Source organism: Poeciliopsis prolifica, unplaced genomic scaffold (assembly GCF_027474105.1).
Source record: "Poeciliopsis prolifica strain line A6 unplaced genomic scaffold, Auburn_PproV2 SCAFFOLD027, whole genome shotgun sequence".
Lineage (NCBI taxonomy): Eukaryota > Metazoa > Chordata > Actinopteri > Cyprinodontiformes > Poeciliidae > Poeciliopsis > Poeciliopsis prolifica.
In genome coordinates this window covers 6,994,345-7,008,404 of record NW_026562402.1, presented here as the reverse complement: position 1 = coordinate 7,008,404, position 14,060 = coordinate 6,994,345, and the positions used below count along the sequence as shown (strand labels likewise).

Sequence of the window (14,060 nt, the reverse complement as noted above, 5' to 3'; positions counted from 1 at the left end):
TGTATTTCCCAATAGAGCAAGCAATGGCTTTCTTGTCATCGCCCACATTTTTGGCTTCTTAAAACAGATTGTTTTTATATGAATAATTATGAGTGACTGTGTGTAACATCAAGGTGTGTAATGGATGTGGTTTTATTTATCTTTTCAAAAATAGCGACACATATGGAACAGTTGAAATAGGTATTATGTTTTATAAATCAATCAATTGTGCATGAATCTAAGTCTCACGTATGGGATATTTTGATGATTTTTAAATATCAGATTGAATACTGCTTTGAACACACTTTCACAGGGGACCTAAACGCATCACATGGCAAAATACTGTAAATAGGATTCTTATCCGCGTTCGGTAGCGGTCCAGCTAACTTTGAAGCTAACGATGCCTGGGAAATGTAAATTCCAGGATTCCTGGCTGACCAAGGACGCTTTCAAGGACTGGCTGGTGAAAGACGCCGATGACATCCATTTCGCTCGGTGCCGGGCCTGCTGTAAATCAATCAAACTTCAGACCATGGGCGAGGCTGCTCTCACCAGCCACGCAGGCGGAGCCGGCCACAAAGCTGCGGTCCGAAAGCTGCTGGAAGGTTAGCACGCCTCCCTCCCTCTTTCTGTGTTTGTGACAGGAAAATGATAACAGCATATGCTGAAGGGGACGCGTTGCGTTTGTGTGTCTGGCCGTCAGTCAGAACCAGACTCTGCAGCGTCCAGTGGGGACGATGCCTCAGGACCTTTCTGTTGTTTTTGATCACGTGGAATAACTCATCGCATAAACAAAGTCTGCGTGGAAAGCTGCGGCTTGCCTCTTTTACAACTCCTATTGATTCCTGTTAAAACAGTTTTAGAATACAAATTTTATCAAAGCTAGAGTATTTATGTATTTAATACTCCTGTTACCCTCCCTTGTTACACTTTATTTGTGAATAAGAGTGTCATCACATCGCCATAAACATGTAATAACATCTGTCATGACCATGACAGTCTCCATCAATATTTATGACTTACGTCATAAAGTGTCATTCTGTGAATCATGACACTTTTAATACAAAGTTGACAAAGTGTCTTCGTTATGACAACTTGTTATTAACCAAGACATAAATTTGTTACTGGTTATGACTGATTAAACTTTAGCTTTAATAACATGAAGCTACATAATTTTTAAAGTTTAATCAGTCATACTTTTATAACAAATTTATGTCAGATAATAATTTCTTGATTGATGACAAGTTGTCATAAAGACATTTTAAATCATGTCAACTTTATATTAAAAGTGTCATGATATTAATGATAGTTTGTGAAAAATATTTCTTAGTATCAGATGTTTTTTTTTCCAGAAAGTTGCAGTTTTGTGTTGCAGTAAACAATTGAGTTGTTTACTGCAACCATTGTTTAAACCCAAGTATAATATAATGCCTGCGTCCACCAGATGGAGGCGCTCTTTGCAAACTGTTCTGAGATACATTTTCCTTCAGACCTTCCCCATCTGTCTCTGTCCTTTTTGTCTATTATTGCAGGTGGTTTAATAGGCGACTCAAGACAGATGAACGGCAACACAAATCTGGTAAACATTTAAAAAATTTTTTTTCTGGTTTAAATTTATTTAAGCGACAATAAATTCTAAGTTGCTCATAAATCATAGCCATTGGATTCATAAGAGGGAATTGTATGGCCCGCTGCTCTATTAGGTAGAGAAGAGCAAGGAGCAAATGGCCCTTGCCCTCCAGCGTGAAGCTTTGGACAGAATCACAGGCAGCGACTGGTCAGACCTGCATCAGAGTCCCTCTACAAACTCCAGCTCCCACAATGCAGAGCTGCAGGATGCGGCTTTTCCTGTTGCGTACTTCACCGTCCCAGGTACTGGCAGATTAAGACCTACAATAAAGATAAAATATTTGAACCTTGCTATTGACATATTTTGTTTTTATCTCGCTAGCCAATCAGTCATCAACCTGATTAGACATTTTTATTTTATGTCAGAAATAATGATAATAAAAAAGAACATAACCTACATTTGAATTTATTAATTGGATAGATTTCAGAATGAAAGAAAGCTGACTTTCACCAAAACGAATGCGCTGAAGCTCTGCATGATATACAGGTCTATTAAATCAGATTTTGTTAAAGAATCTCTACAAAGGTTACTATTTCAGCTTAAATCTAGTCTATCTTAGCAACTTAATCTTTAAAGTAGAGATAATCAAGTGCAATTCTTCAAGAAGTCCCTTTAAATACCCCTTTAGCTTTGCATTTGAAGATCTGAATCACATCGTACCTTTCTAGTGCTGCCTGGCATCGGTTGCCACCCTGAACAGTGAGCCTCTAGTTATTATAAACCTGAGCTTCCTTTGTCGCCTCCATCCTCACAGGAACCTCGAGAACCATCAACCATCAGCTCCATCCGTCCGACATCAAGGAGGAGGAGGTCAGCCGCCGCCTGACCCCTCATGACTCTGTGGACTTTTCGAGACTGGAGCTCCAGCAGCGGACAGAGGCTTTGGAGCAGCTGGATCATATGAAGATCCTGGAGTGGGAAAACCGGATGAAGGTGCTTGCCTGGGAACAGGAGCTGGTCAGGGAGAAAAGGAAAGCAGCTCGACAGAAGGAGAAGGCCTTCAGGATGAAAAAGGCCTATTACAAGGCCAAACTAAAGAGGCTGGGTGAAGACGTGCCCCCGTCCTCCTCCAGCAGTGGTGAAGAAGACGAAAAAATATCTGAGCTTAACGGTTGAGCTTAACGCTTGTTTCATTCTCGTGGTGTTTGCCTATAATCTTTGGGATTATTTTTGATAGATTTCTATACTGAAGGTCCTAGTGTGGGTTAGTGAAAATAGACATTGATTGGATATTCACAATACGGAACACAAAAATACAAACTTTGGGTTCCTCTGTGGTCTGGAAAAATCTGGAATTTGATTCAATTTGTTTTCCAAGAATGGAAACGACTGAAAAAAATCTAAATATTTGTCTTTCCTTCCCTCCCTCACGTTCTACCTTCCTTCATTCATCCTTCCTTCTGTCCTTGTGTCCTACCTCCTTCCTCTCTTCCTTGCATCCTTCATTCGGTTGTTTTTTATTTGTTTCAACATCTCTTGTAAAAAAAAATCTGCCATACAGTCTTGGCGAATGTTAACATTTTATATTTTAAAGTGGAAGTGAAGGCTGAGTCTGGAAGTTTTACACGAATAACTTGTTGCAACCATGATGACATATGTACTGTGACATATGGCGGTGAATGGGTGAATGATAGTAGTGTGGAGTGTTTTGGAGTTCTCTGGATGAAGCTCTACACTAGTACAGGCCATTTAACATGTGCAGGAATGCACAGGTTTGTGCGTGATGGCAGCTGGTTGTGTGGCAGCTTTCCTTAAAAAAAAAAACAACACAACTCTTATTTGGAACGAAGCAGTTCTAGAGTGAATGTGGTACTGATGTTTAAACACAAAAAGGCACAATAATGTTGTGAAGTGGAAGAAAATATATATTTGATTACTGTGTAAGATGCACATTAACCACAACAGAAATGCTGTATCTGTATTTTTATTTTTTTTACATAATGGCATTGTGTTTTTTTTTTGTTGTTGCTGTTGTTGCATTATGTTCTTTTAAAGTAATGTGTTTTTTTAAAGTTGCTTCAACTGATGTCTGAATTCATTGGTCGTCTCTAAATGCACAATTTGTAACACTCTTATTGAGCATGGTATTAGATTTTGCTGTTAAAATCAATGTATCGGTTCAAAAAATGTAATTTTCATAAACAAAGGAATGAATAGTAAATTTTCCTTCTGAGATTTGACCATTTTTTGTGGGTCTGTTGCATCATTCTGATGTTTCCAAACTGACTTTAGTTAGTTTAGTTTAGTGAAAACGAAATCACTGAAATTCTGCGCTAGTATTTGCTGTTCCCACTTCAGTCGTTTTACTGACTTTAGGTCAAGAACCTGATAATGAAAGGAGTTATTTGCAGACATGAAAAGCAGCTGAATCCATTTGCACTTTGCAATTATGCACCACTTTTAGTGTGTCTGCTGCAAAAAAGTGGAACCGAATGTCAAAAAGTTCAAGTGATGTGAAAAATTTAGCAAAGAGCTGCATTACAAGTTTGCGTCACATGTTAATCTACTTTTTATCTGGGAAACGATGATATTGTGACAGAGCTGACTGTATTAAGTTGGCATCTGAGCACTTTGAGAACCAAAACAAGTCGGCAAGAAGCCTTCACAAGAACACGAAGACGACAAAAACAGACTGTCAGTGTGTGTCCTCTCCTCGCTGCCTCACTCCCTAAAATGTCCTCATGAATATGAAACAGTTACACAATGTAAACACACACACAGTCTGGTAGGAATAAGTCTTTTTTTTTTTAATGTCCAACATTTTTCTTGTTTTTCTGCGAAAACAGGGGAACAGCTGTTTCTGTCCTGACGGCGGGACAGAAGGCATTTCATAATGAACACACAAGCCAACAAATACAATCTCTCATCATTCTGCCACCTTTCCCCTGCATTTCTCCCCCTCCCCCTTGCTTTCCTTTTCAGTCTCAAGAACAGATGACAACATTTTAGACTCAAATCTGCACCTCTCTGGCCCTGGTTGTTTGCCTTCTGTTGGCTTGAAACAAATTATCTGGGAGTGGTGGTTTATTTTTTTCTGGTTCTCTCCCCTTTACTGGTAAGTCGACAGAGTGTCTAAGCAGATAAATGATCAGTTTTGTGCAGGTTTGCAATGAGAAGTCGCTGCGATAGTAAATCACACATTCATCATACCCAAGTGAGCCATTTAAACAAGGTAAATATAACTGACTGCAGTCTGTTGGTTTTGGCAGGTTCTTGCAGGTCCTGTACTTGTGCCTGGCGTTAGATTTTATTTTTGCTGTTTACATATAAACATTTTAACACATTTGCCCATTGTTCATCAAACTGGGAACTTGTGGCCTTGAGAAACATAATCAACATCAGAATTAACAATAAATAAAAGTCACATGTGTAAGAAAAAAAGGAAACATTTGGATTTAGAAAGAAACACATTCATGATTAAAAATAAATACAATATAAAAGAAATAATCGTAAAACAACTCTTTCATAAAATGACAATGAAGTATCGCTGAATAAAATAGATCTCAGGAAAAAGGTGAAAAGGAAAAAAAACATTTTTTTTAGGTGGACTGCTTCTTTAACTAGCTGACAGGTGGCATTCCCCCAGCAGGAACATTTTTGGCAGTAATCCTGTCAGGAACAGATTTGGTGTCACGTTCTGAGGAGAAGGGGCTGACAGAGATACAGTCAGGGCGGGAAGATGCGCGTTTGCTTGTGAGGCGCGTCTTTATCTCCACTGTCTGCATTTCCCTCCTCTTTTCTGAATTCCTGACTATGTCTGTCTGCGTGACGAGCGGCGTCCATGCCTTCCTCCCTGCAGCTACGCGTTTTACAACACAGCCATGATTTCAGTCCCAGTTTATCCTCCTACTGATGATGTCCAGCTGTGCAACATCTGATGTTTTTGTTGGATTTTAGCCCGCTTGTATTTTGGGTCCATTCTTTGTTGAACTAAGATGTTGCTCATTCAGACAAACTTTGCCCAAATTGCTTTTTTTTTGTTTTGTTTTAACAAACACCTGTTTTTCATTCATACATCTGAAGATGTGTTTTTTCTCTTCCAGGGTTCAAGATTGAGAGAACATTGGCAGTGACCATTTCACCTGATGCCCATAATCCTCTTATCATCATTTAGTGTGAATTAGATAAGCTGGTTCTGCAGGCCAAAGCTAACTTATACCAACTTATTCCTGCTTTTTTGTCATAAAGAATGGAGGCAGTGTTGCTAGTGATCTTCCTATAAGAAGCCTGAGCGCTACATCTAAAGTGTGTCAGATCAGATTAGCACTGGTTTAACTTTTATTTCTCCAGCAGGCTGAAAGCATTTTCATGTTTCACACAGGGAGATTAATGGTGGCGCACCACCTCCAATTCATTTCCTGTCCTTCAGTCATTGGGTCCTTCATAAATATCCACCCACAAATGGCAGCAGTTGAGCGAGTCAACATTTAAGAGCAACTGTTAACTTGAGCCATTAGCACCAACTCATGTGAATTAGTACTAAAAGAAGAAACTGAGATTGATGCAACACGACGCGACTTTTCAAAAAGAACCTCACTTAAGAATCCTGAACCTTTAAATCATGAACTCGTTGCTTTTGCAAACATCAGTGTGAAAGAATCAGCAGCTGATTCAATACCTACATCTGAAAATAAAAAGAAGATAGCTTTTAACGCCGACACTGCTGACACCTCTTCTTTCCTTTACTTCGCCAACTCACAGCAGCAGAAACATCGACTGACCTCAAATAATACCTCCTCTCCATTAATCCTCCAAATGGAAGGAAAAGACAATCTGTCTGACAGAGAAGGAAACACTTTATCTGAGCTCGCAGTGAACCTTTTGGAGCCTGATTAAATTTGAAAATAAGTGCTTCCTGTATGGAATATTTCCTTTAGGGAGCGTCTGGGAGTGAAAAGATTTGAAAGACGTGAGCTGACATATTCAGGTAGACACCAGCTCGCGTGCAAGCATCACGCTTGCTTTCATGTCTTCAATAAATATTTGAGCATGTCAGGATTCAGCAGCATTGTTCTCGTTTTTTTTTTCCTTTTGTTTCTTCCGTTGTTCAGAATCAAAATCGCTTTGCACAGTGACATAAAACGCCAAACAGCTGTTTATATCCTAGTGAAGAACTAAGGCCTCAGTAACAAAAATGTTTTCATTTTGGTTCATATTTGTGTAAAAAAAAAAAAAAAATCATAGCTTTATCAAAAGCGGTTTACTTCTACATGGTGCTTTCACACCATGTAGAAATCATTTTCTAAACGAAGAGCAACAGAAAGTTTCACACTGGTTTATGTCCCTTTGGCTTTAGATTTGGGCGAGAGGCTTCTGCATGAGAAGCTTTAAGAAATGAGTTTCCTGGTTGCTGCCGGAGAGACTCGGCTGCTCCTGTGCCGCCCCTTGGGCCAGGTTGAGTCATGATGCATCAAAGTGTAAAAGGATACCTTGAGGGCTTCTTAAAAGTGGTTGTTACTCGATCCTGCCTCATGGAGACAGGCAGACGGCGAGATCAACTTTCACCCACCAGGTTTTTAAAACTGCGCTGATAGGCTCCCGTTACGTCAGTGGAGTGATGCGGTCGGAGAGCACCGGGTCGTGATTATATGTGCCAGCTCGTATAAAAAATTTAAATAAAATCAAAAAACATGAGCCCAGTCTCCCTATAGCAGTGGAGACGTGTCACTGAGTTTTAGTAGTTAGGCAGCCATCCTTGAATCTAATGTGTTGTTAGCAATCTTTCTTTGCACAATCATCTTGCTCCATCATCTCTCCTCTCCTATAATAATTTCTTTCTCTGTTTACAATCACGTTTCGATACTTTGATATTACCCTTTCAACCGAGTCCTTCCGTAATCTCGCCGCTCTGTTGCCGGAGCCCTGAACGTCAAAGGTTTGAGGACAACATTCTGAGGGAAAAGTATTTCTGGGGAGACACTTTAGTTTTTTTTTTTTTTCTTTTTTACCTTGTAGAGGAAATTTCTTCCGTCAGCAACACACAAGACAACACTCGCTTCGCCCTCTTTCACAACCTCACGCACGGACACGACTGCATAAAAAAAAAAGAAAAACTTCACAAGATATTTTTTCACCTTCAATGAAAAAGATAAAAAATGTATAAAAAGGCTATTTACAGACCCTTTTCTTCTTCTGTTTTGACAGGTCTTATTGGGCTTGGGCCGTGTGTGTGTGTGTGTGTGTAACATCTGAGAAGATTTTTTTTTGTCTGCTTGTAATTTTCTTTTTTGTCTAACTGTTCTTAGGTAGGAGAATTAGATGGTTTATTCAGCGTACGTGGAACGATAGATTGTGAGCAGTTGGACTTGAAAACTCGATACACACAAAACGACCCGCTCACAAACTTCTTCTTTTGTCACAGACTCTCTATTGTCTGTAAATTTTCCTTTTGCCTTTTCATCTTTTCTGTCTCCTCTGAGTCAATTCTGTTTCTTCTTCACAGGTTGTCCATTTAGTTCAGGCCCATCCGCGACCTTTGAACTTTGTTCCCGCACTGTTGCAATGCATTAATGGGGGTGGAGGCTGTCATCAAGACTGTCCCTCGCTCCTGTGCGCTCTGAGGTGAAGGGGAAAGAAAAGAAACATCAGAAAGTTCATACGCCAATGCTCCCAATTTCACTTTACTAAAACACTAAATTACATATTTTTTTAGGTTTAAGGAAGGTGGTGTGTGGAGCATTTTCTATAGCAGTGAGAACAATTACAGTTTGAAGAAGCAAGAATTTAGTGTCAAGCTAAAAGCTACTAAGATTCAAGCTAAAAATGTCTTGGAGTCAAGCTAACAGCTAATTAGAGTCAAACTAAGAGCCTCTAAGACTGAAATGATTATGTAGATGATTTCACCCCTGTAGTTCATTTACTTTGCTTCAATTCAGTTGGTAAGTTTGTTCATTTGTAACTTTTTCTGATGAAGACTTGCCAACATTGTTTATTAATCTCTTTACTCTGCAGCTTGATCCCACAAGGCAATGCAAACTTGACTACAGAAAGGTGATTGGCTCAAGCTTGCAGTGTCCACCTGGCAGCTGTGTTGGTTTGGAAATGGTACTGAGGCTAGTGATCTTGCTATATTATGTTTTGGTCCACATCCTAGAATGATTGCTGTGGTCACACTGACACAAACCAAGGGGTAAGACAAACCAAAGTTTGTTTTAAAAGGACTAAATAACACAGGTGTGAAAGCAACCCTCAGAGTTATGTTAATAGTTACTCAGAAACAAGTTGACAGTTCTTCAGAGGTGAGTTAAAGCCTGTAAGTTGAAAAAAAAAAATCACGACCACAAAATGCAGAAGAAAATGAAAACATAAAGAAGTCAGTCCTCAAGAGACACTATTCTGCATGTTTTAGTTATTTTTCTGGTTCAACACACCAGAAACGGTTCATTGACATACTGAGAAGGTAGTTACTACCACCAGGGAGAAACGAAAACATGCCGGATACCGAATCTTGAGGACTGACGTTGGTCACCTCTGGCTTGGAATGACGCACACAGACAAACTTACTCTGAATCGGGAGAGACTTCGGATATGCTGTGAGTGGTAGACTGGGGTGGGGAAGGGGAGGGTCCGTGGACAGAGCCATTAGGGCCGGGGTTAGAGGCAGCAGGAGGAGTAAGGACAGAGGAACCGAAGGATGCCAGGATTGAGGATAAAATGTCCAGCTGTTCACTGGACGGCTGTCGGACCAGAGGGTTTGGATTTGAACCTGCAAGCTGGGGGACAGTCTGACCAGGGTACCTACATGAAGGTGCAGAGTCCAGGCGTCCTCTGACATGAGCTGGAGGAGGTAGCTGTTCTTGTTGTGGCTCCTCTGAGATTGGCGGAGGAGGAGAGGCGGACAGAGGCTGGTCGGGGTGCGAGGGCTGCCGGGGGGGTAGACTGCGCAGCCACTCCCGACAAGGCTGAGCCTGAGCTCCCACCCCGTTGGCCTCCAGCTGCTCCCTCGACCTACTGCTCATCAGAGCTCCTCCGAGGTGCTCTCGCGACGAGGCCTGCCGCCGAGTTAATGTGTTCAACTGGGACCTGGAACCACTGAGGTATCCCTCCATTCCGGCTCCTACAGCTCCTCCATTCCCACTCAAGTCCTCCCTTGACCCATGGAAGCTGGCGGTGTGATGGTTGTCCAGTCTGTCCCTGGATCCTGACAGGTTTTCCCTGGACAATGAGACTCGTTGGTGATCCAAGCCCCCGAGCCCCGCCCCTAGTCCCAATCCTAGTTCCCTCCTCCTGGGAAGAAGATCCAGGTTATCCCTGGAGCCGCGGGAGTCCAGACGCTCTCTCGACCCCCCGACTGTCTGTCTTCCTAGGGGATCCCTGGACAGCTGCCTCCTGGCAAGCGAGTCTAGGTGCTCCCTTGAGGAGTAGCGGGAAGCTGGCTGGGAGAGAGAACCAGAGCCTCCTGTAGCACCGGCGGTGGCGGAGTACATGCGACCGTAGGAGGCTGCTGGAACACCTCGGTGGCCGAGTGTGGAGGTACGGTACCAGTTGAGCTCACTAGGGACCCGGCCCATGGTGGAGAGACCCTGCAGTGCTGGTTGGCAACCAAGGCGATTCTTCAGGATACCTGTCAAGGAAAAATAGGAAACTGGGAATAAACAAAATCAACTGAAGAGAATGTAAGAGAAGATTTAAAAGAGAAATAAAATTTTAGGTTTACGCATAAAAATAGAGAATAAAGAGAAGAAGGCAACAATGACACTTTGAATATTTGAAGTCTGCCTTCAGTCGCTGTTAAAAGGCTGTGAATCGTAATACCACAGAGGTTTTGGTTGTGAAAATGAACTGCCTGAGGCAGACATGAAAATCAGTCGTTTCTTCTGCAAAGAGTTATACTTCCTAAGCTTATGCTTCTGACTTTCAGACGTCTTCAATAGGAATTGAAGTTTTCCGTCTGCAGACATTTTTGGGAGAATTCAATGAACCATTACTATATGAATGAAAATCAATCCAGCCACAGATTGCACATGATAATTTTGCAGTGACGCAAATCAGATGCAACAAAAAAAAAAATTCAAATTCTTTCTTCTGCATCTGATTAAATGGAGGAAAAAGTAGCTTCATGTCTCTCCCACCCTTGCGGTGCCTGTGTGGCTGGGTGAGGCCGTTTTCGTCTCCGCTGGTGAGCGCCGCGTCAAGCTGGTTGTTGTTGGCGGCGTCTTTGTTGTAATCCCCCCCCAGGGGGCGCTCTGAGCCCCACTTCTGCAAGGTGTCGCATTCATCCAAAGCAGGCCAGTAGGATAGAAGGTCATTGCCATCCAAATCTGTTGCATGAAAAACAGAAGCAATTTCTTTGAGGTTACCAATGACCACTAGTCACTTATAGTAGGATGAGTTTTTGGTTTTCAGTTCTGGAATATGCATTATTGCTTTCAGGATTAGACTTTTACTAATTCATTCTTCTGGTTGACATTAAGCCTTCAACATATTTTACCAATTAAATCTGAAAAGCTTGACAGCAATTTGCGTTCAGCCTTCCTTACTCTACTTGTATATCCACAAATAAAGGTGCCTTCAGAAGTCGTTTATCAATAAGTCAATTTGTTTGTGATTAAATCTGAATAAAAACAGCACTGTGGAAAACAGCAAACACGACACACAGGTCAAAAAGAAAGGTAAACATGTAAAGTAAATAAAACTGGATATCTAATTGCGATTTGAAGGTGCCTCTGCAGCGCAATGACAGTGTAGGGGACTGAATAAAAATACATGCCACACTTTTCAGATTTTTACTAGTGAAAAAAAAAATCTCTTAGTGCCTTTCAGTTTTCAATTTGTCCTACTTTATACTTCCTCTGTTTTACTCTGTCAAAATAGATTCAGAAAAGTGAAGAAGCAAAGCACTGAAGCAGTTCTCCGCAAACTCAGTGTGTGTCTTGCAAAAATGGTAATTACATGTCAGATTACGGCAAATAATCTATGAGTAGACATGTAATGTAATGCATGTAATGCAGAAAATCAAATCAAATAAGGTGTTTTTCATTAAAGTTCAAATAAATTCAGTGTCAATAAGCTGTGTCATGAGAACGAGTCTGCAAACACAAGCTGAGAACTGAACTGTGGATTTGAAGGTTTGCTTTACATCCTGTTGTTCAAGTCTCTGTTCACAGAACAAGGTTTAAGGAGCCTGTTTTGATTTGTCGATGTGGTCATTTTTATTGATCTGATTTGCCTAGCCTGGGACATTTTCCACATCATTGTGTGAATCTGCAGTGATGGGAAGTTCAGCTCAGCTGACAGCCTCTAACATATTATGCTCCTTCAGGGGTTAATGCTGTGGTCGTCAATGGATCCCTTCACATTGTGACCTTTTGGTGAAAAAGCCGGCTATCTCAGCGCTGCTCTTAGATTTGACTGCAGTGATGTATTGATTAGACCCGGCTGGCCATCTGGACAGCTGCATCCTGGTTTAAACCCAAATGACGTTCAACTGATCCAAGCAGCTTATTAGGCAAAAAAAAAAGAAAAAGATTACTTATATGGATTTATTGATTTAAACATATCTGGCCTTTCAGAAGAACAATTCAAGCACGACATTTATTTGACCAATTGTCAAGAGCATGAGAAGTAATATAAGCTAACAAGCTTCGGAAAGAGAAGGGTATTCAATAGTGACAACTTGTGCTGACATTTTTCTTGCATTGGGTGTTTGACGTTGTGCCAATCTCTGCTACGTGTTTTCATCATATGGCTTTCAGCTCAGTGAGGCGAGAGAACTGACTGATCAGGGAAGTTGGCTGAACGGTTTCCATAGCCTTTGCTATTTTTAATTATCTGTCTTGAGTCTGCATGGACCCCAAACTAAAAATGCACATCTGAATTCTGTCAAGATATAACCACAAACTTTATGCAAAAGTCCAACACGAGAAGGTTGGCATTTGTCAAGTGGAAGAAAAAAATTATTTTTGATGAGTTTATTATCAGACATTATAATGAAATCTCACTTCCCATGAGCAAGTTCGCTCAGAAATTCAAAACAGGAAAGGTGCTCGTATACCTTTGGTGCCATTGTTGGTGGGTTCGGTGAGCAGGCGCTCGCTGTGATTGGAGCGCTTGAATCGCCGCTGGATGCGGCCCCGCAGACGCACGTTGTCGTCGCTCTCAGAGGAAGGGATGGAGAGACTTCGCTCCTCATCCATGGAGAGGTCCGAGTCTGAATCTGAATCCCCACCTGAACAGGGCCAGTTTGAAAAATGAGGATTAGACATAAACATAAGGCAGTTCACTGAAAACATTCTTCATGGGTGCACTGAAGGTGATTTTTGTTTTATAAAGAAAAGAGCCCAGAAGTGGAGAGAGTATGTCATACAAACCATGCAGAACCTCCTCAGGGATGTTCTGCAGGTTTCCCTGCATCGCCACACCTGATTTAAACAAACACCCCATTAGCAGGCACCTGCAGAGCTTGGTGACATGCTGAGCAGGCAGTTTACCCATCCAATCAGATGTGTTGTGGCAGGAACGCATCTAAAACATGCAACACACTACCCTGAGGACTAGATTTAGACACTGCTGATGTGAACCCTTCCCTGTTGGTGTGCACGTTTGCGTGTGTGTGTGTGTGTGTGTGTGTGTGTGTGTGTGTGTGTGTGTGTGTGTGTGTGTGTGTGTGTGTGTGTGTGTGTGTGTGTGCCTGCACCCTGACCTCCATCTCTGTGGAACATGGCTACATCCAGGTCAGTCGCGCCGGTGTGGACGATGTTTTGCTCCAGATTCTGACGCGCCAACAGATTTTCTCTAAAAGGCAAAGGAGACAAGCGAGGACAAATGAGTACATACACAACTCACAGTAGACCTACATATATTTAAAGCACATCCGACCATCGTGCGTGCGTGCGTGTGTGTGCGTGTGTGTGTGTGGTGTGTGTGTGTGTGTGTGTGTGTGTGCTGTATACAAACTCAGAGACAATCATTGAGCCCTAAAGACATCAACTACCATTTTAAGAGTCCATTAGTGTCGCTCTACATGTAGTACAGTGCATTGTTCAATCCAATCTTCTTCATCTTTACTCCACTGACCCAAAAAAAGGGACACAGTGGGGATTTTACTAACCAGGGAATTTCCTCTCTGAAGCAACCTAATCCTAACTCAGACGGCAGCAGAGATGCAAACCCCCAATGCAGTCCCTTTTGAACGGTGATCTCTTTGTCATTCGGAGCCAACATCGGTTTATACTTTTAATGTTCTGTCTGTGATAACTGATGCTGTAGACTTCTTGCAGCAGTAGCACAAAGAGACAATTTGTTGTCACCACTGTTGAAGACGCATAAAAAAGCCTGAAAATGATTTAATCTTTTAAAGATGTCGTGTAATTTCCAATGTTTATTCTAGTATCGTCATTCAGTGGAGAACTTCTCCTCCCTCCGTATAAATATAAATGTATGCAGTTAAGAGTTATTTTAAAATCCCAGATGGGAGAATTATTGGTTTCTGCTCTTTTGTACTGTTTTTTCT

The 14,060-nt window shown here is 41.6% G+C and overlaps 2 protein-coding genes across 2 annotated transcripts in view; one reads left to right on the top strand and one right to left on the bottom strand.

Annotated features, from left to right (window-relative positions):
• The first annotated feature begins 313 nt into the window (after positions 1-313).
• On the top strand, positions 314-3,789 carry LOC129371831 (uncharacterized). Its single transcript, XM_055048657.1, has 4 exons — positions 314-584; positions 1,512-1,558; positions 1,683-1,851; positions 2,364-3,789. The coding sequence occupies exons 1-4, from the start codon at positions 380-382 to the stop codon at positions 2,723-2,725; spliced, it is 783 nt and encodes a 260-aa protein (XP_054904632.1). The 5' UTR covers positions 314-379; the 3' UTR covers positions 2,726-3,789.
• A 552-nt stretch (positions 3,790-4,341) lies between these two features.
• celsr3 (cadherin, EGF LAG seven-pass G-type receptor 3) overlaps positions 4,342-14,060 on the bottom strand; it is a 93,831-nt gene continuing 84,112 nt past the window's right edge. The window contains exons 33-37 of the mRNA XM_055048652.1: positions 13,251-13,342; positions 12,603-12,776; positions 10,681-10,869; positions 9,113-10,172; positions 4,342-8,165 (exon numbers count right to left, since the gene is read on the bottom strand). Of these exons, the coding sequence (XP_054904627.1) occupies positions 8,138-8,165; positions 9,113-10,172; positions 10,681-10,869; positions 12,603-12,776; positions 13,251-13,342 (1,543 nt within the window). The 3' untranslated portion in view covers positions 4,342-8,137. The remainder of the gene's footprint in view (positions 8,166-9,112; positions 10,173-10,680; positions 10,870-12,602; positions 12,777-13,250; positions 13,343-14,060) is intronic.

Coding starts and splice junctions, on each gene's coding strand:
- LOC129371831 (XM_055048657.1), top strand. CDS start 380: ATGCCTGGGAAATGTAAATTCCAGGATTCCTGGCTGACCAAGGACGCT. Junction 585..1,511: donor GGTCCGAAAGCTGCTGGAAG/GTTAGCACGCCT, acceptor CTATTATTGCAG/GTGGTTTAATAGGCGACTCA. Junction 1,559..1,682: donor TGAACGGCAACACAAATCTG/GTAAACATTTAA, acceptor CTGCTCTATTAG/GTAGAGAAGAGCAAGGAGCA.